At 32.4% G+C, this 25,083-nt stretch overlaps 1 protein-coding gene across 1 annotated transcript in view; it reads right to left on the reverse strand.

Annotated features, from left to right (window-relative positions):
* Positions 1 to 25,083, reverse strand: part of LOC126771038 (protein O-mannosyl-transferase TMTC1-like) — a 121,842-nt gene that overhangs the window by 86,657 nt on the left and 10,102 nt on the right. Inside the window, exons 2-3 of the mRNA XM_050490693.1 lie at positions 24,750 to 24,876; positions 5,486 to 6,296 (exon numbers count right to left, since the gene is read on the reverse strand). Of these exons, the coding sequence (XP_050346650.1) occupies positions 5,486 to 6,296; positions 24,750 to 24,838 (900 nt within the window). The 5' untranslated portion in view covers positions 24,839 to 24,876. The remainder of the gene's footprint in view (positions 1 to 5,485; positions 6,297 to 24,749; positions 24,877 to 25,083) is intronic.

Raw genomic sequence — 25,083 nt, forward strand, 5'->3', positions numbered from 1 at the left:
AATTCTAAACAATATATTATAAGATGATTTCAAAATTTTGTGTACCCAATATTCCAATATCATTTTGTATTATGCAAGGTTAACATAACATTGATATTATTTTAGGGACTTATTGCCTCATGTAATTATTGAAATAGAGTATTATCTATATAAATTATTCATAAACTTTGGTCAAAGGGATATATGAATTTGTACATGTGTGTACAAATTCATATATTATATTAAAGATCTTTGTCCAATTAATGGAATTTTCGTAATTTATTATAAGCGAATGAGTATGTGTGTACTTTAAATATATTTTGTTAATACATACAAGATTTTGATTTTAAATATTTGCAATCAAAATATTATATGAGTAATCTGTCTACACGGACAAGGCATAAAGCTTGCTATATCAAATGCTATTTCAAACAGAAAATTGACTGTAGGCTGACTGATTGTAACAATATTATGGTAGTAGGGCTTTTCCGTGCAGTTCCGTGTGGTAGGTACCACCAAAGTCTTAGAATTGTTGTGTTCCGGCTCGAAGAGTGAGTGAGCCAGTGTTCACAATTCATTCGCAATCTTCGTTTTATTAAAATTCATGTGTTCTAATAGTTGAGACATTTCGTCTTCATGTTTTTAAAATTGGACTTAAATCTATCTGTAATAATTTTATTCAAATCACGATTTTTGTTTTGAAATTCCGGCGTTTCGCACATTTTTCATGAGCGTACTTGTGGTAATAAATTTGCATTTTTATCAATTTACAAGTAAAATAAAATCATTCTAAAGTGTTTATTTTCTATATATATTACCGAATAAACACTTATTAGTACGTGTATTTGGAGATATTTAGACCGTAAAATAAATGTTAACAGTTTCACTCGAACTAAAATAAGGCAATGTAAAAATAAGTATTAAGGTTGTAACACGACCGCCTCGTAAATATCTACCTAACCTTAAGATATTTCTCCACTCTATAAACACAACATTTATGGGGTCATTAGAAAAACCATCTTATCTGAATGCTTATACACATTTTTATGGAAATTAACAGACTGTTAATGTAAGCATTTCTTTTATTATATATTTGACTTTTATTATGACTCTTGAGGCGTATTACTAGCTAAACTCTAACTAGGTGACACTATGTTCTCTAAGCACAGGGTAGAAAATCCTTAAACCAGACATTCTATAGGAGAGCCTATAAGTACGTATTATAATCTAGATTAAGATTAAAAGATAAAAAATATAAATTACAGTTAATTATCTCTTTGTTAGGTATCTCAAATCTTAATGGATTATAGAAGCAGAAAAATTATAAGGATCGTCACGTGTCGTCATTTTGATGAACAAATTTGAGAAAAATACCATATTATTGAAAAGATAAAAAATCTGATAGTAAGGGTAGGAATGTATGTTTCTCTAAACGGCTCTGTTTTATTAAATTAAGCGCATATAAAATATGAATAAAAGTATTTTTAAGATTTTACTTTATGTAGGATAATTAATCAACACAATGATATCATCTTAGTTTCCAAGTTTGGTGGCGCATTGGCGACTTAAGGGATGGTGAATATTACTTCTATGGGCTAATATACAATAATTAACAAGTAAGTAAATGAATCGTTGTTGATATAAGTAATAGTTATAAATAAAACAAATTGTTTTTTTTTTTTGTTTTAAAATGATCCATATTTCTTTTATAAAATAAATTAAAAGTTAGTTGTATGTATAAATTGTTATATTTGCTATATTTATTTGGGGGCTATTTAACAAGAATCGGTAATAAACTTATAACTTGTAAATATTTCAGAGGAATATTAAAAAAATATATAAATTATCAAGATTAAATATTCCATACTTGCCTTAAGTATAAGAGAAATATTATCTGATACTATTATTTTAATTAGCTAAATAGCATAATGTAACAAACGACGCTAACTCACTTATCGTCTATCGTTGTTAAGTAGGTACTAACTACAAGTGCTTAAGTTGATTTATAATTAATCATTAATCTTACAAGTTAAACGCAGACTTTATCGTAAATATATATTCCCTATTAATAAATGTTATATAACAGTTGATGTTTTATCTTACAACAAATATTGATATCAGAAAGAAAGAATTAAATGTGTTACTATCAAACCATTAGTGCGATATTAAGGTCGTTTGTAAAAATTATGAACAAATCAAAAAGTTCAAAATGTAACTGACATACGGGATCCGTTAGTTAATTAGTGTTAAACTCAACGCTACGACCAATGCGTATATAATTAAGAATAATCTAATATTTATTTAAGTTAATTTGATTATAAATTTTGTTTTAATGTTATTTCATTACGTGATATGATTTTTACAACTACCAACATTATAATGATTTAAATTTTGTATAAATAGCGATGTATTTACAATAAACGATCATAATTATTGTTGAACTCGAGCAGGGTGATCATCTGCCTGTTTAATAAACATTGTTTATAACAACACAACACTTCTTTCGCTTCCTGGCTCAACTTCTGTTTCATCTCAGAAGTGGGATCGACCTAAAAATATGTCAGGACCGATCCGTCTATATCATCTGAAGAAGAAGAAGAAATGTTGGCAAGAAAGAAAAATGAATCTGTGACAATGACTAAGTACTTTCACGGAAAAATGTCATTACTTAAGAAATGCAAGATTAGTGGTGAAGATGCTGTATCCTGTATAATAAGAGGCGGATTGAAATGGTGAATTCCGCTAGATGATCAACTTGGACAAGAGGCCGCGCTGAAGGTGTTCCGTCGAATACTATTTCAAGCACACGAGAACTCGCAGATACAAAACGCTGCTACACATGTCATTGAACGGGGCACGAGGCGAAGTATTATAAGGCGACAACGCGCTGCAACTTCTGTCATAGCTGGGGGCACAGCATCGCGACGTGCTGGTTTTCTTCAAGCCCATACAAAAGGTCAGCAACGTTTTACATATTACCTACGATATTTTGTCTGACTTATATAAGAAAATTGCTTATGTGAAAGGTCACGGGTTAATCGCATATATAGATAAAGATAAAGGATAAAGGTAGCAAATTAAATTTTGCTCGAATTAACAAAAAAATTAAAACCAACTTCAACCCTCTAATGTAGTAATAAGAGTTCTTTCATAGTCATTCATTCATCCATTTCAGTCATTTCATTTCATTCTTTAGGTAAATGTGAGATAGAAACAAATATTGATAATATTGTACTGAATGGACAAGTTGAGATAACAGACTATCATCTACCCGACACAGATTTAATAATAGGTCATACATTGATTAATTAAAATCATGTTAGCTTAGTGACTACCGCTGCATCTGTGTCATTTTACCCGACAAATAAATTGAACATTGACGTTATAGGTATTAATTTAGATTCTAATGACTTTATAAATAGTTTTCCTGTACTCTTATCTGAAAATATTAATATTAAAAAATGTAATTATGCCTTCGTGTCCGTTAAGGTTATTGATTATTTATACACGGAGAACAAATAGTATTTGATACACGGGGTCCATTACGAGTTAGGAGGTAGGTACATCTTATTACATAACAGAATGTTTAATTAATTGTAAAGATTGTTTTATCAAAGTAATTAATGTAGGAGATGATGAAATTTCATGAAAAAACCGTCTGTGTGACTAAAAATATGAGTCACTGGTAAAGGCTTCAATTATAAGTAACAGAAGAAAATATTTCTAATTAGTAATAATATATTAAATTTTGTCACATATTGAAAACGATATACTTTTTGGCCTGCATTTTTTTTTTCCAGATATCCGATGCCGGTGAAAACTCTACCAGCAGTTTCAGGATGGCCGAGTGTTAAACTCAACGCTACGACCAACGCGTATATAATTTAGAATAACCTAATATTTATTTGTTAATTTGATTATAAATTTTGTTTCAATGTTATTTAATTTCGTGATATGATTTTTACAACTACCAAAATTATAATGATTTAAATTTTGTATAAATAGCGATGTATTTACAATGAACGATCATAATTATTGTTCAGCAGCAAGCAGCAGGGTGGTAACTCTGCCTGTTTAATAAATATTTTTTATAACATCACAACACTTCTCTGGCTCACCTTCTGTTTCTTGTGTATTTTGGAATTATTGTGCCTGTAATAACACTATTTCACTAACCCTTAAAACCTAGATTGTTTTTACACAAAGATAAAACAAAAGTAAACTAATATACAGTTATATAATCGTTATAACTTCTCTTTATTGTTTACGCTTTGATCATAACATACTTTCAAAGAATAATAAAGTAAAAAATAATTTTCCAAATCGGCTTATGGCTTACAAGTGGCGGAGTTGTGAGGTAACAAACATAAAAAAAAACGAGCAAGTGCGAGTCGGACTCGTGCACTGAGGGTTCCGTACCACTACACAATAATTAAAGATTTACCAGGTTATTTTAAGAATTAGACTTTTTATATGTTTTCCTTTAATTTGTTCGTAAAAAATAAATTTCCTTATTTTTTTTTTAAATATCAGGCCCGGTAGTAAGTTTTTTTTTCATCATTTCAAAATCAGTCCCCAAGACGTATATTTAATTACAATATATCATTGATTGCGTTGACTTACAAATTTGTTTTTTTACAGCTCCAAGGGACTGCAGATTTGAGTATTTGATATCAATTTAAACTAAGTTTAAATTGTTAGATTTAATTAATCTAAATGAGAAAAAGAGTTACACATAGACAAACAGACACTGATATAATAATTAATTTGCAGTTTTCGGGTTCTTGCATTATAGTTGTGCTATAAATATTGCTTCTTGAAAAATGTATGATTCTAGGTCAACGCAAAGTACCCTATAGGTTTTGATTCCCTTTGCGATTGTATGGAAAATGCGACATAAGCGGCCATATATTTTGATTGTGTAGACTTAGAGGTTTTATTTTTTCACAGCTCCTAGGGTCCGCAGACCTCACTATATATCATTTCAACCTTATACCTCTACGCGTTTCTGAGAAAAAGGGTATTGACGGACAGACGGACAGTCTGACGGTCAGATGAACAACGAAGTGATCTTATAAGGGTTCCTTTTTTACTTTAGAGGTACGGAACCCTAAAAATCGAAATGAGTACCTTCCTTATTTTTAAATCGCTTAAAAATAATAGTCTACATACATTGACAACAATACACAACGTTATTCTATTAAAAAGTAATACATTATTTTCAAAATAAATGGTATCTTATACGTTCATACTAACTCAAGCCCACAAAACGCACGAAGTCAAGAATAAATTCCAAATATTACGGAACGAGGGTAACATAAGAATATGAAGCAATATCTATTTCATATGACCGCTCTTATAGCTCCGAGCAAAAACCCTTCAATCTCGAACTCTTCGGGTACGATCTCGCATAACTTTACAACGCTTTACCTTCTTTATATATTGATTATATAATATTATTTTAGCCTAGACATATATTATATGTATATAATGTAGTGCATCTTACCTTTGAATAAGATTCCTCCTGCCGAGTATCTTTTAAAACGTCATAAAATATGCAGAGCGGAACAATCATTATGGCAGGCTCCTTGCAAAGAGTAGCCGCCACAGCAAATATAAGAGTCCCTGCTAATGTACACCATTTTAACAGTTCACCTGAATCTTCACTAACACTACCGTTACACTGACACTTATTAAGTTTCACAGAATTGGTACCTACTTCACAAGCGTTCAATATTCTCAAAGGTCCCGCTTTACCAGCTTTCAGCAGTCTTCGGACATTTATCATTAGTTGTTGCACCAACCCGTGGCAGCTCAGTCGAAAGTTTTGATTACTCGTTGTCAATTGATGGCGCATTAGAGTACTCTTAATGTTATGTCGGCATTTTCTTTTCTGATTTTCAATTCGAAGCCTTACGTGTTCAGTATATAATAAGAAACTAAGAAGAAATAAATTGCAGGCAGCCAAATCAGCCCTTCCGACCACTCCGGCCACAGCTTCTGTATGTATTGGATGAGCTGCGAAACTCAAACCGGCGACCGCAGTTCCGACTCTTCTGCAATGGGTTGGTAATAGCCGCCGCGCGGTCGTTACAACGAGCACTGTCGCTATAGAATGAAGGAGGATATTGAAAAAATGATAACTCCACGGTTTAAATCCACTGAAGATGTAGTTTAGGCGATATGTGGCGACGCATAAAGGTCTATATGAGCCGTGCGAACCGGGGTCGGTGAGCGGCGTTCCCCAAAAATCATTTTCAAACAAAGCGTTTATCGGTGTGTGACCAATGACATCTGGGTTGGAGAGTATCGCCCGTCTGTGAAACAAAATATCTATATTATGAATAGTTTCAAAAAATCTTTGACCCTTTTTTTTAATAACATAACAAGAAATTAAATTCATTTTATTTACAATAGTATTCAACTTCAAGTAATCAACTTAATTATAGAACTGGCAAGTATCTCGGTAGTTTCTCTTTTATACAAGATTTTAATAATGATTACAATGAATACATTGAATATATTAAAGCCACGTCTTTTTATAAAACTGTAACAATAAAATGTTTTACCAAATAATACATTTTGGTACATAAATTAAATTATTAAGAGCAAATGTAAAAATGTCTGCGAGTTCTTGTTATAGAATATACTAAACCGTAGGCAGGATGTATTGACATTGCGGAGTTGGAAAGTTAGAGTGAAATTTATTTTTACTTAGCGTACGTATACAAAATTTATCAATGTTTAACTATCAAATCAATATTATGATTTAAGTATATTCTTATACTTATATATAAAAAATTATAAATAGTGTTGTGTGTGTTTGATATTTCTTTCAATATGGAAGAATGTAAGTTGTCCAAACAATTATATTAGTAGTAAAATAACAGTTTCAATATATATAGCGTTATCCCAGTGATATTCAATAAGACATAACACTATGAAAATAAAAATCCAAAATCCTTATTGAAAAAGTAGTGCAATACATATAGACCGTAAAGGCTTGTATTATTTTAATAATTTAACGGTGTAATATTTTATTAAAATATGGTCTTGTTGGACTTTGTTAGAATCAAGACATTTCAAGCATTATATTACATCAAAATTTATCTATTAAATGAAAAAACTGAAGATTACGAATAAATGAAGCAAAAATTTATTTTGTTTAACCTAATTGAAAAAAAAAACAAAAGCAATATAAAGTATAAAACTTATACCAGAAGATAAATGAGCTTAATCTTCTGGTATAAGTTTGATGAAGAAGATATTAAAATAATATGATATTACTATACAAGTAACTTTCGCAGTCATTGAAGTGACAAGTGTGAATTTTATGTTCACTTACATAACACATATTATATGTTCACGTACATTAACTTATATACAAAGTTAATAAAGTAAGCAAAATTAAGTCATTGCGAATCCCAAAAAATCTTATCTAAAATGAAAAACGGATGATAAAGATGATACCACCTCATTTCGTTTGACATCTGATCAATTGTCCTTTACAGTTTCTTGTAATATGATAAATTCTGTGACCTAGATTGTTCAAAATTCATGTGAGGCCACGAAACGGGTTCTCACATTTATCGAAAATAATACATACACTTATGCGATCATCTAGTACAGGCGCATCTACGCGATAACTTATTATTATAAGCCTAATACAGCAACAGGCAGTCATATTTTATACTTATCTCACCTACGAGAAAGAAAGAGAAGAAAAAACTCCGAATTTTTAATAGGATGAAATTCCGATTGAAAAACTTAACTTAAATTAAAGTATTCATTTTGTCAATCAAGAAACACTGACGGCCACCTCGTTCATTATATTAAACACAGGAATAATTTTCACCCAACTGAAAAAAAAACTTACTTTCCGAGCTGAAAACTACAAATTACTATGGCAGCCCTAGTTTAAGTTGTTCACCCCTGAATACATAACTTTAAATAGTATAGTTTATTTATTACAGAAATTAGATATAAAAATATAGGTATAAATTGCAAATAATTGGTTTTTATAAAATACTAACCATGTTTTTTTATAAGACTTAAATGTAAATACTTATTACTCTTCTAAGTTTCTACTGAAACTTGTATTACACTTGGAATAGAAACGAGAATAGCTCAAGAATTAGAAATATATCTGCAACTCACAAATCGATAAGTTAAATCGGACTATGTCCTTTAGAACTCAAACAGTTAAATTTTGGATTGAATCTATTTTCAGAATCAGGGAAAAAAGTTATATGTATACGCTATCAAAAAGCGTCAATAGCACAATGATTTACGGAACGCTTAGCGATGTAAAAAGTCGCAGGTTTAATCCTGATTCCTTGGACTATTGTCACTCCTCACTCCTAATACGCTTGTATTACGTACGCCTCACTGGAGAATTGAATAGGAAGTCTAGCGATTCCTCAAAAATGGGCATTGCTTAGAACTTTTAAAAGCAACTTCTAAGGTCATAAAGTACGACTGTGACAAAATGAGCATGTATGGTTACATAATAACGTAGGCACAGAAAATATGTATTCGTGCAAATAAAATTTAATATCACTTACAAGTAGGTTTTACTTTACACCAACTTGAGCACTCATCAGTTATTCCATCGGCAAAAACCAATGGTGTGTGACGACTTACAATTAGATAAGACTGTTTGCCCGTCTTGGCATTGCAATGGCGAGATAATTGTCAGTTTATGATAATTTCATCAACAATTTTATCTCAAGACGCATTACATCTTACCGAGGAGAGCTGGACGCCCAAAAAAAAGCCGAGATGGCCCAGTGGTTAGAACGCGGGAATATTAACCGATGATCGTGGGTTCAAACCCGGGCAAGCACTACTGATTTTCATGTCCTTCATTTGTGTTTATAATTCATCTCGCGCTTGGTGGTGAAAGAAAACATCGTGAGGAAACCTGCATGTGTCTTATTTCACTGAAATTCTGTCACATGTGTATTCCACCAATCCGCATTGGAGCAGCGTGGTGGAATAAGCTCCAAACCTTCTCCTCAAACAGGAGAAGAGGCCTTAGCCCAGCAGTGGGACATTTACGGCTGTTACTATGGTAAATTGGAAGTAACGAATTAAAAACAAATCAAAACAGGATACAGAACAAACCGACTACGTTGATTTTTATGATATTATGAATATCTTATTGTATTGAAAAGATTCATCGTATCGAATTAGAATCATTAGTTGCATATATAATTAAATAAATAGAGTTTCGGATAACAAAGAAATCTAGCCAATATTATAATTGTGAATGTTAAATTTGGTCTTTTTTTTTGTTTGTTACGTTACACCTTAACTCCTCAATCGATCATTATGAAAATTTGCATACATGTTATTAGAAGTCAATCACCTACCCTCACACGCGGGCGGATACCAATAGTTTGTTATGATTTTAATTTATATGGTAAGCCAAAATTAGCTTGGGAATACAAATATAAAAATAGCGTTATTTCAGTAAAGCTGATATTTATATATTTTGTTATTTACATTATTATTATAGATATATATTTGAAGCAATAGACTCATAGGTCGGTTCCAATACGCGAGCAGACGATATAATGCTTTCTCTGTCGTACTAATAAAGGTGTGCGATATTGACTCGCTGACTGATCTTTCGTATAATGTGTACGGGTGATTATTCGGAGTCATCAAAAGTTTTCTATCACGACCTGGCTTTTTTTAAGCTGATGTTGTATTTACGACTTTTTGCTTTTATCTACTGAATTTTGTGTCTGCTGCTTCCAATATTATATAATAATAATAATAATATTAATAATATATATATATATATTTAGCTTTGCTGAAATAACGCAATTTTTTATAATATTTTCGAACTTTGAAATTTTATAAAACACTGAGAACTGGAATAAGTGTCTCCCATTGAATGTTTTAATAATAAAAGTTGTATACTTTAAAATGTTAAAAGGGCAGACCAAAGGAACCATCAACGGGAATAGTGAATACTAGTACCTAGCATAAATATGGAGTTTGCTAGCATACCGTAAGTCCGCCGATCGCTGGCTCTTAGGCTATTAGGCTTAGCTGTCTGTCCCGATTTGGTACGGGCGGAATAAGATTCTTATTTTTTTTTATCCTGGAACCAAATCGCAGTGTAACCTATTAACTTAAATATAAGCCATCCAGGCTTATCACGCACAAAATGTTGCATCAAGATCGATCAAATCGTATAGAACGAGTACATTGTCGAACGCACCTACAAAATTATTATATACAAATAAATAATATAGCGAAACTATATAACTATTATTGCAATTATTCTCATATAATAAGTTGACGATAATAGTTATAGATAGGTTTGTAAATCCACATAAGCATTTGCGATTTCTTCTTAAACCTAATTTTAAATATACATCATTCTGTGTTCTTTTCATTAGTTCTTGTATTTAGACTAAATATTATGCATTTGAATAGCATTATGTACGTGAGGTTAATATGCTATAACATACGTAATAAATACTTTCGTGTCACTAAAAAGTAAATTTATAATTAGGCCTACGTTACTTAGAATTTTGGAATTGTTGAATACGTATTTTATTATTTCTGGAGATAAACGGGTAGGAAACTATGTCGTTCGGTGCCGTTAGGTCAGCGTCATTCAGCAGTCAGGCTTAAATGTACTGAAATGTTTTTCCTCGACCGCTTGATTTCTACCCTCAAGCATTTCAACGAGTACAATATCATCTAAATTATGATAAACGCTTACCATCGTTTTTTGAGATTGATTTCTTGAACCCTATATTCGATTCTTATTGCACTTTGTATTCCGCTCTTTCTTTTCTTCAATCGTCTTTATTATATTAAGCTATGGTTCTATTTATTTGTATATTTTTTTTATTTAATTTATAATTTTTTCTGACATATTGGCAAATACCTAAATGAGGTATATTGCAAAAAACGTAGTTTGAACTAAAACTTTAAGTCAATTAAAAATAATAATACTTAAGGTTAGCAAAATTGCTAATCTATTACTTGATGCAAAATCTAGAATCCAGCTCAAAATTAAAAAAAATAGATATTTAATGTATAGCTACATTATATGTACTAAGGTTCTATTTGATTCATCATCATTATTATTATCATCATCAACCCTTCATCGTCCACTGTTGGACATAGGCCTCTCCAATGACACGCCACTGAGCTCGATCTTTAGCTCTCAGTCTCCATCCGCTGCCAGCCACTTTGCATATATCGTTAGTCCACCTAGCCGGTGAACACCCCACGCTGTTTTTATTATGCTTTTTTGATGAAAAATATAAAATAATAAAAAAATCACAAAATATCTACTAATCGCTCCATTTTTTTAATTTCTACTCGTAATGCGAAAGCGTTATTAATTTGTGTTTATAATGCATCTCGTGCTTGACGGTGAAGGAAAACATCTCATCTCGAGGAAACCTGCATGTGTCTCATTTCACTGAAATTCTGCCACATGTGTAATCCACCAACCCGCATTGTAGCAGCGTGACGTTATCATTATTTGCTCTCATTCAACACGAGCCGAAAGAACTATCCACAAGCATACATACGTGCACATAAACATACGTGGACAATTACTACAATCCTGGGCAGTTTAAAAAGTATCAATCAATCAACAGCCAATCGTTGTCCACTGCTGAACATAGGCCACTCCCAAGGTGCGCCAAAGCTCCCTGTCCTCCGCCTTCCGCATCCAGTTGGTGCCCGCCACCTTCTTAAGGTCGTCGGTCCACCTGGCTGGAGGGCGCCCTACGCTGCGCTTGCCGATTCGCGGTCTCCACTCTAGGACTCGTCTGCTCTAATGACCATCGGTCCTACGACATACGTGACCAGCCCACTACCACTTCAGCCTGCTAATTTTGCAAGCTGTGTCGGTGACTCCGGTTCTTTTCCGGAAAATCTCATTTCTGATCTTATCCTTCAAAGATACTCCGAGTATAGCTCGCTCCATAGCACGCTGAGCGAATTTGAATTTGTGGACTAGTTCCACGTTTCGGCACCGTATGTCATGGCAGGTAAGACGCATTGGTTGAAGACTTTCGTCTTCAAACATTGCGGTATAGACGACTGGAGGACTTGACGAAGGTTGCCAAATGCTGCCCATCCCAAGCGAATTCTTCGATCAGCTTCCTTCTCGAAGTTGTTCCTACCGACTTGTATTATCTGTCCTAGGTAGGTATATTCACTAACAACTTCGAGAGGTTTCCCCTCGACGTATATCGGTCCCGGCACGACATGCCTATTGAACATGACCTTGGTCTTGTCCAAGATTATACCGAGACCGACACACCGGGAAGACTCGCCTAGGTTACGCAGCATTCCGGTGAGTTGTTCCAGCGACTCTGTTATGATGACGATATCGTCGGCAAATCGAAGGTGTGAGATGTACTCGCCGTTTACATGACTCCATACTCAGACCAATCCAGCGTCTTGAAAACGTCTTCCAACGCGTTGGTGAACAGTTTCGGGGATATTACATCCCCCTGTCTCACCCCTCTGCGCAGTTGGATCGCCTTCGTCTTACAGTCCTGGATGTGGACAGTCATTGTAGCGGCGTTGTACAGACATCTCAGTACCTCGATATATCTCCAGTCGATATGACATCTCTGCAATGAGTCGAGCACTGCCCAGGTTTCGATGGAGTCGAAGGCTTTCTCGTAGTCCACAAATGCTACCGCGGCCACAGCGGCTGATTGTACTCTTCTGTCTTCTGTACAATCTGCCGAACAGTATGGATGTGGTCCACGGTGCTGTAGCCTGATCGAAAGCCGGCTTGCTCTGGGGGCTGGAACTCGTCAAGTCGTCTGACGAGACGGACGTGACGACTCTTGAGAACAGCTTATACACGTGACTCCTGAGTCATGAGGGAGAGTCTGTACCACCTCACTCCCGCTCCACGTTTCCGGGATCTTGCCATGTTGGATGACGGAATTAAAGAGGCTTGCTAGCTCTTTCAGGACCGGAGTCCCGCCTGCCTTAAGCAACTCTGTTGTGATTCCGTCATCTCCCGGGGCTTTGTTGTTTTTAAGCTGTTCTAGAGCCGCCCTAATCTCGCCTTGGTCAACGACCGGGAGCTCCTCGGAAAAATGGTGTATAAGAGGGGCGCGCTGGTCATCAATACTGATTCCCACAGGTTTATCCGATCTTGAAGAGAACAACTACCCATAAAACCTCTCTACTTCTCCGACAATCTCAGACCAAGAGGTAACGACCCTACCATTTTCAGTTTTAAGTTTTGTCAGACGCGGCCTCCCAAACTTGCGAGCGAACACTTTCGATCCCCGATTTTGCTCAATTGCAGCCTTGATGGCACGGGTATTGGAGCGTCGGAGATCACGTCGCGTCAGCGTTTTTTTTGTTCGGTTTAAGGCCTTATCTGACAAAAACGATGGTAGTTCTCGTCGTTTTCTCATGAGCTCGAGTGTCTCAGCAGAGAGTTTTGGTGCGTTGTCTCTTCTCTGTGGCGGAAAACACTTGCGGGATGTGTTTTGCAGTATTTTGACCAAAAATTTATTAATTTTGATTAATAAAAAAAAAATTAATCAAAATTAAAAAGTATAGCTTTGTCGAAATTTGGACTTTTACAAATTAAAGTCATTTGGATAATTGGATAGTGGAATGCGTTAGCCGCACATAAGCGAAATTCGCGTGTTTGTTTGATATCGAAAGTTTTTGAAGGCTGGACGTCGTGTATCAGCTTTCTTTATAACGACTACTTCTTGACACAGATTAAGTTCAGTTTATTATCATTTGTATTTCATTCGTGACAAAAATAATTCTTAATTAAACATAATTTAAACATCACAATCATAATATTAATAATATTACGTAATATAATGAAATGTAATAATGCTTTTAAATATTTAATTTAATAGTTAATTAAGTTAAAATATTTGCATGTCATAAAATATAATAAATATAGTGACCAAACCTGTGTATTTTCCTCAAAGCAAATAAATTGAATATATAATATAAATAAATCATACATAATCAATCTATTTATTTTCAAGATCTATATTGTGGTAAAACATATAGTTGAAACCCCGTATATTTAATTCTCCGCTTTAGATTTGAAGTATAAAGTCAGTAAAATAAGCGATTGAATAATATATCTGCTTACTATCGAAGAAGGAATCATCATTTCTAGTATTTCAGCCATTGTGTTACAAATTGTGAATAAGACGTCTTTCCTTTTACTTATTTAAATAAAAACTTTTTTGGAGTATTTTGTTCGCAAATGACTTTTATTATGTTCGAAGGATGTATAACAACGATGGAATAGATTTGATGTTAAGGTTTCGCTAAAACAGTTCCTTCATTAAAACATTTAAGCCCTATTTGTAGGAAATAGCGGCAATTAGTGTTACATTTACTAAAAGCAAAATAAAGTGGATTGAAATAAATTGTGAACGAAAATAAGAATAGAATATCTTCAACGTGGTGATAATATATTTTATAAATATTAGTATTTGATATGTTTTACTTAATTTTTATTATGATAAACAATTTATAATAGAAAAAAAATATAAACTAACTGTTAAGAGTTATGTTCTAATCGTTTTTTTTTTATTTACTTACGTTCTTATGGGAATGGCATGTATTGTAATGAAAATTAAAATATGCTTTATTCAATTAGCAATAATAAACAGTTTTTAAATCGTCTGCTATGCTCCCGAGAACTTGGTAATCACTCTTTACCACCAATTTATAAAATGTATGATAACTAAATACATATTATATATATTCGCTTTCTTTTATTCTAAATAATCTTGTGTTACATAAATGGTGGTAGAGCTTTGTGCAAGCTCATCTAAGTAAATACCACCAATTCATCAAATATTCTACCGCAAACAGCAGTACTTAGTATTATTGTGTTCTGGTTTGAAGGGTGACTGAATCAAAATCAAAGGGTGTAAGACTACGGGTACCAGGAACATAATAACAGTTGCCAAGGTTGGTGGCACATTGGCGTTATGACGAATGGTTTACAATGTCAATGTCTATGGGCGGTGATAACCACTTATCATCAGGTGGCCCATTTATCCTTCCTCCTACCTTTTATATAAAAAATATGTTTATTTTTAACATAAAATTCAAATTTCTTGATTGAGAAAGTTTAAATCTCTGCAGAATTTTATAGAAAGGAATACTTCACAGAAGGGACTTATTGAATTTTCACGAAAAATAAAGCAACCAACAAGAACCGGCACGAAACTTATAGTATTCAGATAAACGTAATGTACAAAGTGAATTTTAATATTGTATATTTTTATAGTTAACTATGTCAACTTGATGCGCTTTTATGATAAAAGCTAGGAAAATATAAACTTAAATAAGTATTATTTGTCCTGTCTATTCTGTACTGTGTGTTGTTTCATCCTATTACTCCCCCTTACTTGAAGAACTTTATTTTTAGGGAATCCTGGAGAAACTCTTCGTTCTGCGAAGAGATGGATTTTAATAGATATAATAATTCTTTTATTGTTCAGGCTATTTAGCTCTGGAACGACCTTCCTTTAAATATTCGGGAGTCCAAATCCATAGATATTTTTAAAAAACTTGTAAAAGATCACTTTTTGTCTCAAATGCCTTATCACCATTAATTTCTTTTTTTTTTCTTGTTATGTTTAAGGACGTCGTTATCGTTTCTATTCGTTCTTATTGTTTATAGTATGTATTTATATTGTATACTTTTAATTTTGTATGTATTGATAATATAATTTATTTATTGACATATATTATGTGTGTTTCATATTTGCATTTTTTTATTAGTTTGTTTAATCACAAATTAATGTTATCTTTTTTATTGTTGTAGCACCACCTACCTCATATCCTATGAGTTATCACATACTCAGTTGGTTGCCTAGAAGAGATCGCTATTTAGCGATAAGGTTGCCGAAATTGTATACTACTTTTGTTTAAGCTGTATCCATATTTTGTATCATTTTTTTCTCTTTGTGGTGTACAATAAAGTATAAAGTAAAGTAAAATATTTGTCGACCAGACCACCCAATAACTTTTTGAATGATCCGACTCAAGGTTTAAACCTAGGAACTCGAGGTTTTGGCCTTTCAAGCTAGCCGCGAGACCAACGAGAACTTTTTAATTAAACCAAGTTTTGTTACCACTGTTAATTCTACAAAAATTAGATAAATTAATTAGACATTTTAATATCATAGACGAAGAGTTAACCGTTGAAAATAAGTCTACTATGAATCTCCGTTCGGAGATAATTTACAAAGCTGCAGTTTCTCAATATAACCATCTGGGTTATATAATTTTATAATAATATGCTAATATTTTATGTTAGTAAAGTAACCTACAAATAACCTCTAAATCTGGTCTCAATATGTCATTTTTTACCGACAAATACATACGTACAAATATTTACAACAAATATAATTGAAACTTAACTATACATATAGTAAATAAAAACGCAAATTATACAGTTTCTAAATCCACCGCTGAAACAAAATGCAAAATTATAGACGATTGGAGACGAATTCGATTTCGACACAACTAGATTAAATCTGCTTCGAACGCGTGGTTTATAAATCGATACTCTTTACTCGTTCTTTTTTTATTAAACATCTATTCCTGATTTTGTCCCCTGCTACTAAATAGAAGTTGCCTGGAAAATACCGCTGTAAGCGATATGGCCGCTCGTGCACGCTTTATAACGTTTTATTTGATATTTCTCCTTATCATATGTTATATGTTCTATGTATAGTAACGCAATAAATAAATTAAAACGTAATATAGATAATAAGGAAATGGTGGTAAACTTATATTTCACTATTTTACATATAAGGTTTACCAAGAAGGTGAAGGACTAACTTAACTATTTAAAGATTATCAGAATAAAAAAGCTCTTTGGTGTGTCAATTCGTAGTATTAATCGTTAACAAATTGGTTTTATAAAAGCTGATACAATGTTGTTTTTTTTAATCTTTATTTTTATTTTTTATTTTCCGTTGAAGATTGCTATTTTAGATGTTGTATTATACAGAACGAGTGGCAACAAAGTTAGGACTCTCGGTAATAACGCAACGAAAAGAAACACCGAAACATGTTTTATGATTGTGAAGAAGTTTCAATAAAAACTATTTCCACTTCTAGCTGTGCCAAAACTTAGATTGAGATAAAGTTGAGGATAGTACGGAACTCTTTGCAGCGAAAGTTAGTGGCAGCTGTGGCGTAGAGCCGTCACGTAAGCCCTCAATTACGAAACACTGAAGTGGTTTGCAGCAATCCAGAACAAAGTTCATCGATTCTATCATCATTATCGTTGATAGCATTTGCACGGGAAAATAATATAGAGTAATGATTTTATCAGTTTATGTTCCTATGTTCTTGTTTCACTACACATATAGTCTTGCAACATTATATCAAATAATAAAAATTAATATAATTATTATATAACTAGCTTCTCTGTGCGGTATCAACGGCATTTACTGCTCCGCCCCTAGGGTCATAACGCAATATTATAATAAAGTGTAAACTTAAAAAATTTAATTTACTTCTATGGGTCCGTATTTTATTAGATATAATAATAATAATAAAATCATTAATTTCGACCAAACAAGGATCATATATATAAGACAATAAATAATAAAAAGACAAAAATTACAATAATAATATTTTACAAATTTTACATATTATAAATTAGATTAAATTAATTCGAATTAAATCATAATACCAAAATAAAATTAAATAAATTTGAATTATAATTGATATTTCTTAGTCAGTTTTGTTTTTAAAACAGATAATTTGTTTTATGTATTGTAGTAGTTTTATATAATAATTACCACTAGTAGTTCATGAGAACTGTAAACTCTTAATTAAACTAAAAAAGATTGTAACAAAACAGAATTCGAATATGTTTTTCGCAATTTATTTAAATATTTATGAATTTTGAAATCACTTCGTAAATATTTGGCGATGCGTTAAAGCAGTCTAAATATTATTTTAGTACAAACGCAATAAATTAGAACAACACGATTTGCTATTAAAAATCATATCCGAAATGTTTTTGGTGATGTCGTATTGTGCACTAATCCTAGCAAGAAAAGAGGATTATGAAACAACGACACAGCGGTAAACCTGAGAGCTGAGCGTATCAAAGTAGCAGATACTCCTTAAACGAATTAACTGTAGTCGTAGTTAGATTCTCTTTTTTCTAAAGCCCGCTTACTGGATTCAAAAAACGACTGTTATTATTGATGTTCTATTGTTTTGAATACCTCATTAGTCTAGTAGCTACATATAAGGTCGCAGATCCCGAAGTTCTGGGTTCAACCCCAAGACGGGCCGATAAAAACTTATTGATTTTTTCTATCGAAAATTTCTCAGTAAGGACCCGGAGTCTGAAAGTATGTACACTCCCGTGCCTCGGAAAGAACAAAATGCCATTTGTCCTGCACCTGAACTATTTCTGGTCATGACAAATTACCGTCCCTTCGGATTATAAAAGTGAGGGAATAAAGAGTGCCCCTGTGTTCGTCATATACTTGTGCATATGTCCTGCGCAGTTGGCTAAACTATATAGAGATCGGCCGCCAAAGCCACAATTGGTCAGCGAACCATCATTATCATCATTGACGCTTATAATTTTTATTTAATGACGGATAAATGATTGAAACTATTCGAACATTTATCCGTCATTCATACCTTTCTAATATATTAGTGACATAGCTTAGAAGGTAAAATTTCCTATCTTAGCTTCTAAATTATGCATCGTAGACAGAATTCAATATTGTACAATTGTAAGCATCCGGTGGCAGACCACATTAGGCAAGAAATCCAGAATCCTACCATGATCAGTTGACTTTCTTGTTATTTAACAAGGAAGTCAACTGGTACACAAAATTTAAAAAAAAAATTAATACAGTTGCATGTAACTACCAAACTCAATCAAAAGGCTCGGACAACATGTCTGTGTATATTAAAAAGAAGATTGAATATAAAAAACATATACTATCCAGCCATAACACTATAATTATACCTATATTATACTTACACTTAAAGTCAATTTTTGTAAATCAAATAAACAAACTAGTAAATTGAGTCATCATTTGCACGTTTATTCGGATTTGGTGTTAACTCAAGATGTTATAACATTACATTATAAAAAATGTTGCAGATTTTACTATACGTGACGTCAGCCTTTGAATATTGGATGGTATTAATTGATAGTTTCCGCAGTTGCGACAACGGGTTGAGATGAGGTGATGTTATTATTCTCTGTCTCAACCACGCTGTTAACAAATAGACCAAAAACTATTAACTCATATGAAGATAATTTATAATTCATTCAAATATTGTTTATAAATATTTTAGCCGTTCAGTGATACGTATTTTATCAACCGTAATAAAACACATATTAATAATAAATCAGCAAATATTGTAGCTGTTTCAAATAAAAATGTCCATACTTTTATGAAGGTATTACATATTTAGCATGAATATTATATGTAATCATGTAAGCATTTTATTTTATTGTAGTGTTTTAACACTTTCTGTGACAGTGAAAGCCTATAGAAGTCATAACAATTACATACCTATTGTGTTTAGAGTACAGTGTATGTTAGTTGTTAATGTCATGTTTCAGTATTGAACTACTATGATAACATATAAAATAGGTCAGCAGGCATACAAATGGGCCACCTTACCTCCACATTGGTACATTAAGATTTTTTTATATTAGAGAGGGCAAACTAGCAGGAGGCTCACCTGATGTAAAGAGACTACCACCACACATATAATACCCTACGACTTGCAGGTGCATTGATGACTTTTAAGGAATGTGTACGCTCTTTTTTTGAAGGTTTGTATATCATATCGTTTCGGAAAAGTCGGAAATTTTAACTGTTCCTTACATCGCATTACATTTGAAATTACACTGGCTCACTGACACTTCAAACTAAAATACAATAATACTAAATATTGCTGTTTGGCGGTAGAATATCAAATGAGTCACCAATAATAAATACCACAGGCGGGCTTGCACAACGCCCTCGCACTAAGTTAATCTAGAAATAATTCCATGAATTTCAAAATAAATACAACCCATTTAACAAAGCGTAAAATTTATTTTTATAATTTTAAAAAGGGAAGGTTTTAACGGAATAGAAGTTGTTAAGCACTGCTTATGGTGCTTTTGAATTAACACTAATTCCATACTCACAGGGGAAGCGGATTATGGAACAGACACAGTGCTGTAAGCCTGGAGTTGTGCATATCAACGAGCCAGATGGAGTCCACATATCAACCTAGTATTATATGCAGTGCCATCGTTTTCTATTAACATACAATTACATATATTATTGTTGAGATTTAAAATTGTCTTGACACATTACACTACACAGATTTTTGATTTAGCAGCGATAGTCAAATTTCTCAAATGTTGAATAATGAATTTAAATAATTTAGTGATAAATAAGTAATGCATAATTATTTGTAAAGTTTTAACTAGGCACAAAAATGTCACAAGATGAAAAAATGTCGAAAAAAGATTATTAAATAAAAATATGCCTTTATCGCTTCTTTTTTTTCTAATTCAGTGGATCTAAGACGTAGTAAGGTCAGATTACAGGCACAAGAGATAACAGCGTGAAAGCCAATGATACCCAAAATTGTATATATTGTAATGCTTCTTGCATATGCGTGAAAATTAAAATTGGGTGTCCGTGAGATGTAAAAATCTACGATAGTTGATCGCATTTAAGCAGGTCGTGACTTTAATTTTGACTATCCCCTAATGGAATAACAAACAAACAGATAATTTATTGCTTAGTTTTTACCTGAAAACGTAAGAACATATAGACATATGACTATATTTATTACAAATACTAATATTAATATAAGTAAAACTACTATCGCCGTCGTTGTACGATCATAGGTTATGTAAACAAATTTACTTTCACAATTTTAATATATTAAATTATGTAAGTTAATAGCATATTATTTTCATGGTCGCAATACAGTTTTTACTTGAAGAACAATATTCGCGGAGTCTACCAAAAACCGAGAACATGGCAACACCAAAAAAGTTATAGACTTTTGATGTAAATTGTAAACTATTACATGATCGACGGTGTCAGAAATAATAAATATTTCTTAAGTTGCCCGTGTCCATTGTAATGGATTATTCATTCGCCATTCAAATTTTAAAAAAGTTTTTATATCGCAAGCAAATACAAATTACTGGTACCTTTTCCTTCCTTCCGTAAAACAGGAAGTCAGATTGAAAAATGAAATATTCGTGGGTATTCGCATAAAGGCTGAATCGATTACTATAATGGTTTTTTTTAATTGATTTAATATAGTTTTTAAAGAAAGAAAAATTGGAAAAGTTGCGGGTAATATTGAGATATTCGGGAAAAGTGATAGTATAGATACTTCAGAATTATTGAACTAAGAACTACCGGTTGAGGTATTCATTTATATAAATATAACGATAAAAACCGGTCATAGGAACATCAAATACTTATTAAAAAAATCCACTTAAAAAGATTGAGTGATTGAATGGCTTTTACATTAAACTTTATTACAAACCAAAACCTACAATATACAAACTATATACGTAAAATTGAACTATTTATTCAATTCAAAAAATATAATATAATAAATGAATGAATTTATATTATTTAATTTATTTGTAATGCAAACAAATAAGTGATTTTTATTTTGCTACTGACGCAAAGAAAACGACAAGAAAATTAACATAAAAAATGTTCACATACGTAATGTTTACCCGATACTTTAACCGTTGAATACTTTAATCGTTATCAGAGATTTGATAGTTTTACCTGATATCAAACTGACTTTTACATCCCATATTGCATCGTGGCAATAGAGAAATAAGCTTCGAAGTTACCGAGATTCATTATTAGGAATATTTAAGCAAATCAGCACCAATATCCTTCTATATAACAGCCACGTCCGTAGTCAATTGAAATATTGTAGTGTTGTTTGGCGGCCGCACTACGCTTCCCACTTCTGAGGTTTGAGTGTATTTAGAAAAGGTTTCTTTGGCATATTTCTTAGCAAACAAAAATCTATAACTTAATTTCATCTGACAAAATAAGACATTATGATAATAAGTTTGGAACAAAGAAGATACGAGGACCTATTATATATTATATTTATTACTTCATAACAAAATAGTCCTAAATTATATAAAAAAAATACTTTTAAAGTACCGTATAGTTAAGACCAACTCACTGCAAAACAGTTATTGCTTTATGAAATACAGAGTACATATTTGTTTTAGTTTTATGTATTCTAATGGAATAAGCTCCAAAACCCTCTCCTTAAAATGGAGAAGAGGCCTTAGCCCAGCAGTGTGACATTAACAGGCTGTTATGTATTCTAGACATTTAGTATACCTAAATTTCTATAAATAGATGGAGTATTAAATTACACAGTGGAATAGGGTGTATCAAAAAAATGACCGTTTTTTAACCAAATATTTGTATTATTATTTCTTTGGTATAAAATAAAATTAATACTTGACGTTTAGTCCATTGTTATCAACCGTCATTAGCCATCTGCTAGCCAATTGCTCGATCCCACGCTGATACCATTCCTTGGGATTGCTGTCAAAGAACTCTTGGACCGCAATTTCAACTTATGCAAAATTATCAAATATTTTCCCTTGAAGAAAATGGTGTATGGATCGATATATTGTCATTAAGTCCGAGAAAACGTTTTAATGATTGTGTATCATATAATATATATAATCCAAAAAAAAAACATTTTACTATAAATTTATAATAATGAGATGAAAAGTTAATGTAAAAATTTTCTTAAAACGTGAATCTTATATTTTATTTTAGGTTAAGGAAATTCCTTTTATCATGCTTAATAAAGTACTTACAAAAACTGTCTATATTAAGAAATTTATTTTAATTGATTTGTTATATTTAGAAACAAGACGTTTATATTTAAATCAAGCTAAACCTCTTAAAAGAGTTTTTTTTCATATTATAATACAAATCATGGCTTAATGAAATTTATATAAATAAGATATGAACTTTTGCAACTGATTATGATGGGAAAAGTTGCCGGAAGGAGAGCTGTTGGGCGCAGAAAAAAGTCTTGGCTGTGCAACATCCGTGAATGGACGGGAATCGGGAGTGCTGCCGAACTCTTTCGCCTCGCAAAGAACAAGGAGTATTTAAAGCTGACTGCCAACCTTCGCTAGTCGGAGTGGCACTCGAAGAAGAAGAAGAATGAAATTTATACATAAATATGTATGTATGCATACGAGTTGACTGTAAAAATATTTTATTATATTTTTTTAAATAATATCATAAATATAAATAATGATTGCGCATTATTTATTTTCGAAAATGTATGTAAATGGCAACACAGCAATATAACAAACAAGCAACCCTTGAGAAGCACGAACTTCTTTGCTAAATAAATTGCCAAATGTCTGTGATATTGTTGTATAAAACCTACAATTTTCATCGATCGATTATTGATAATAAAAAGAATGAAGAGATGAAGGCACAAATTTGATTAAATGCTTTTTCGATATTCATGTTTGGGTGATCTTTGTTCGCAATAGGTTTTGTGAACTGTATTTGATAACTATAACAAAGTATGGACGTCGTCCATTACAACTTTGCCCGTAATTAACTCACACTCAAAAAACGAAATTATTTTAAAAGTTTTGATCCTTATAAATGTACTTATTACCTTACCAGAGTTAGGAAATTCATTCTGTGCTACCGTGTCTCTACTAACCTCTTCTACCAACCCGCATTAGAGCAGCGTGGTGGAATAAGCTCTAAACCTTCTCCTCAAAAAGGGAGAGGAGGCCTTAGCCCAGCAGTGGGACATTAACAGGCTGTTACTGTTACTGTACCGTGTCTCGGAAAGCGCTTTGGTTTTATTGAGTCGTTTTTGATAGTCATCCCGTTAGTCGCGTACGAAAAAAGCATAGCATACGCATAAGCACATGTGGACTTTATACAGCAAAATCTTGTGCACCATACTATCATTGAGAGCAGATTATTATTATGATTCCACTACCAACTACTGATAAGCTTATTAATAATAATAATAAAATTATTGTGCACAAGTAAATGACAAAAAAAGAATACTTTATATCTTAAAAAAATCTCCTAATTTTTTCTTATTTTTTACTAATTTTCACCGGCGGGTTGACTCATGTGTGCATTAAGTTTTTTTTTTTAAATTTATGTATCCATTTAAATAACAATACAAAATAAAACCACAAAGGTTAATACGTGTGCTATCAATAATTAAGTACCCTGCTACTTTGTACCCTTGACAGAATGCATGAAAAATTTCAAGATCGATTGATTAGTTAAGACTTAAATAGCAAACAATCAAACTAATTTTTCATTAATATAGATTAAAACAGTTTCCATATCTGTAGCGTTATCCAAAAGTGACATTCCATGAGACTTATGTCTTATATGAAAATAACCATAATATACTAATCGAGCTGTATATATTAATTTTAGTTAGTTGGCTATATTTTACGTTAAAGCATAACAAACAACATATTAACTTTCACATTAATAATATTAATGAGACTGAACTAACCTATGAGAGTTAGGAAATAGAGATTGCACCTGTGTTTGCGCAAAAAACTTATGCACTACAATATGTCTTGCGCAGTTTGCTAATCTCTCTTGAAAATGGTGGTCGTAGCCGAAATTAGCCTGGAAGACTATTATTATTATTATATAGATAGTTTTAATAATAACGCTTACCTGTCGTCATATACAAAACCAGCATTGAGGGTGTTGTAGTAGAGTAAAATCGCCAACAGCGAGCTCGCTGCCGTCACCCACCGATCCATTTTAACTCTTGCTACATCAGCGCTGTTTGAACATCGTCCTAAAACAAACACAAGAGTATTATGAACAATGAAAACTTTCTCCATTACGTAGTTTTTTAGTTTTATATGGTTATTTGCACGATTAAATTCATTACAGTTACTAACTTATATATAAAATAAGTTAATTTTATAAAATTGGAAGTGGACAAATGGGCCTCCTGCTGGTAAATGGAACCCATGAACCCATATACATTGGCGCTGTAAAA

The sequence above is a fragment of the Nymphalis io genome, chromosome 10 (genome assembly GCF_905147045.1).
Source record: "Nymphalis io chromosome 10, ilAglIoxx1.1, whole genome shotgun sequence".
NCBI lineage: Eukaryota > Metazoa > Arthropoda > Insecta > Lepidoptera > Nymphalidae > Nymphalis > Nymphalis io.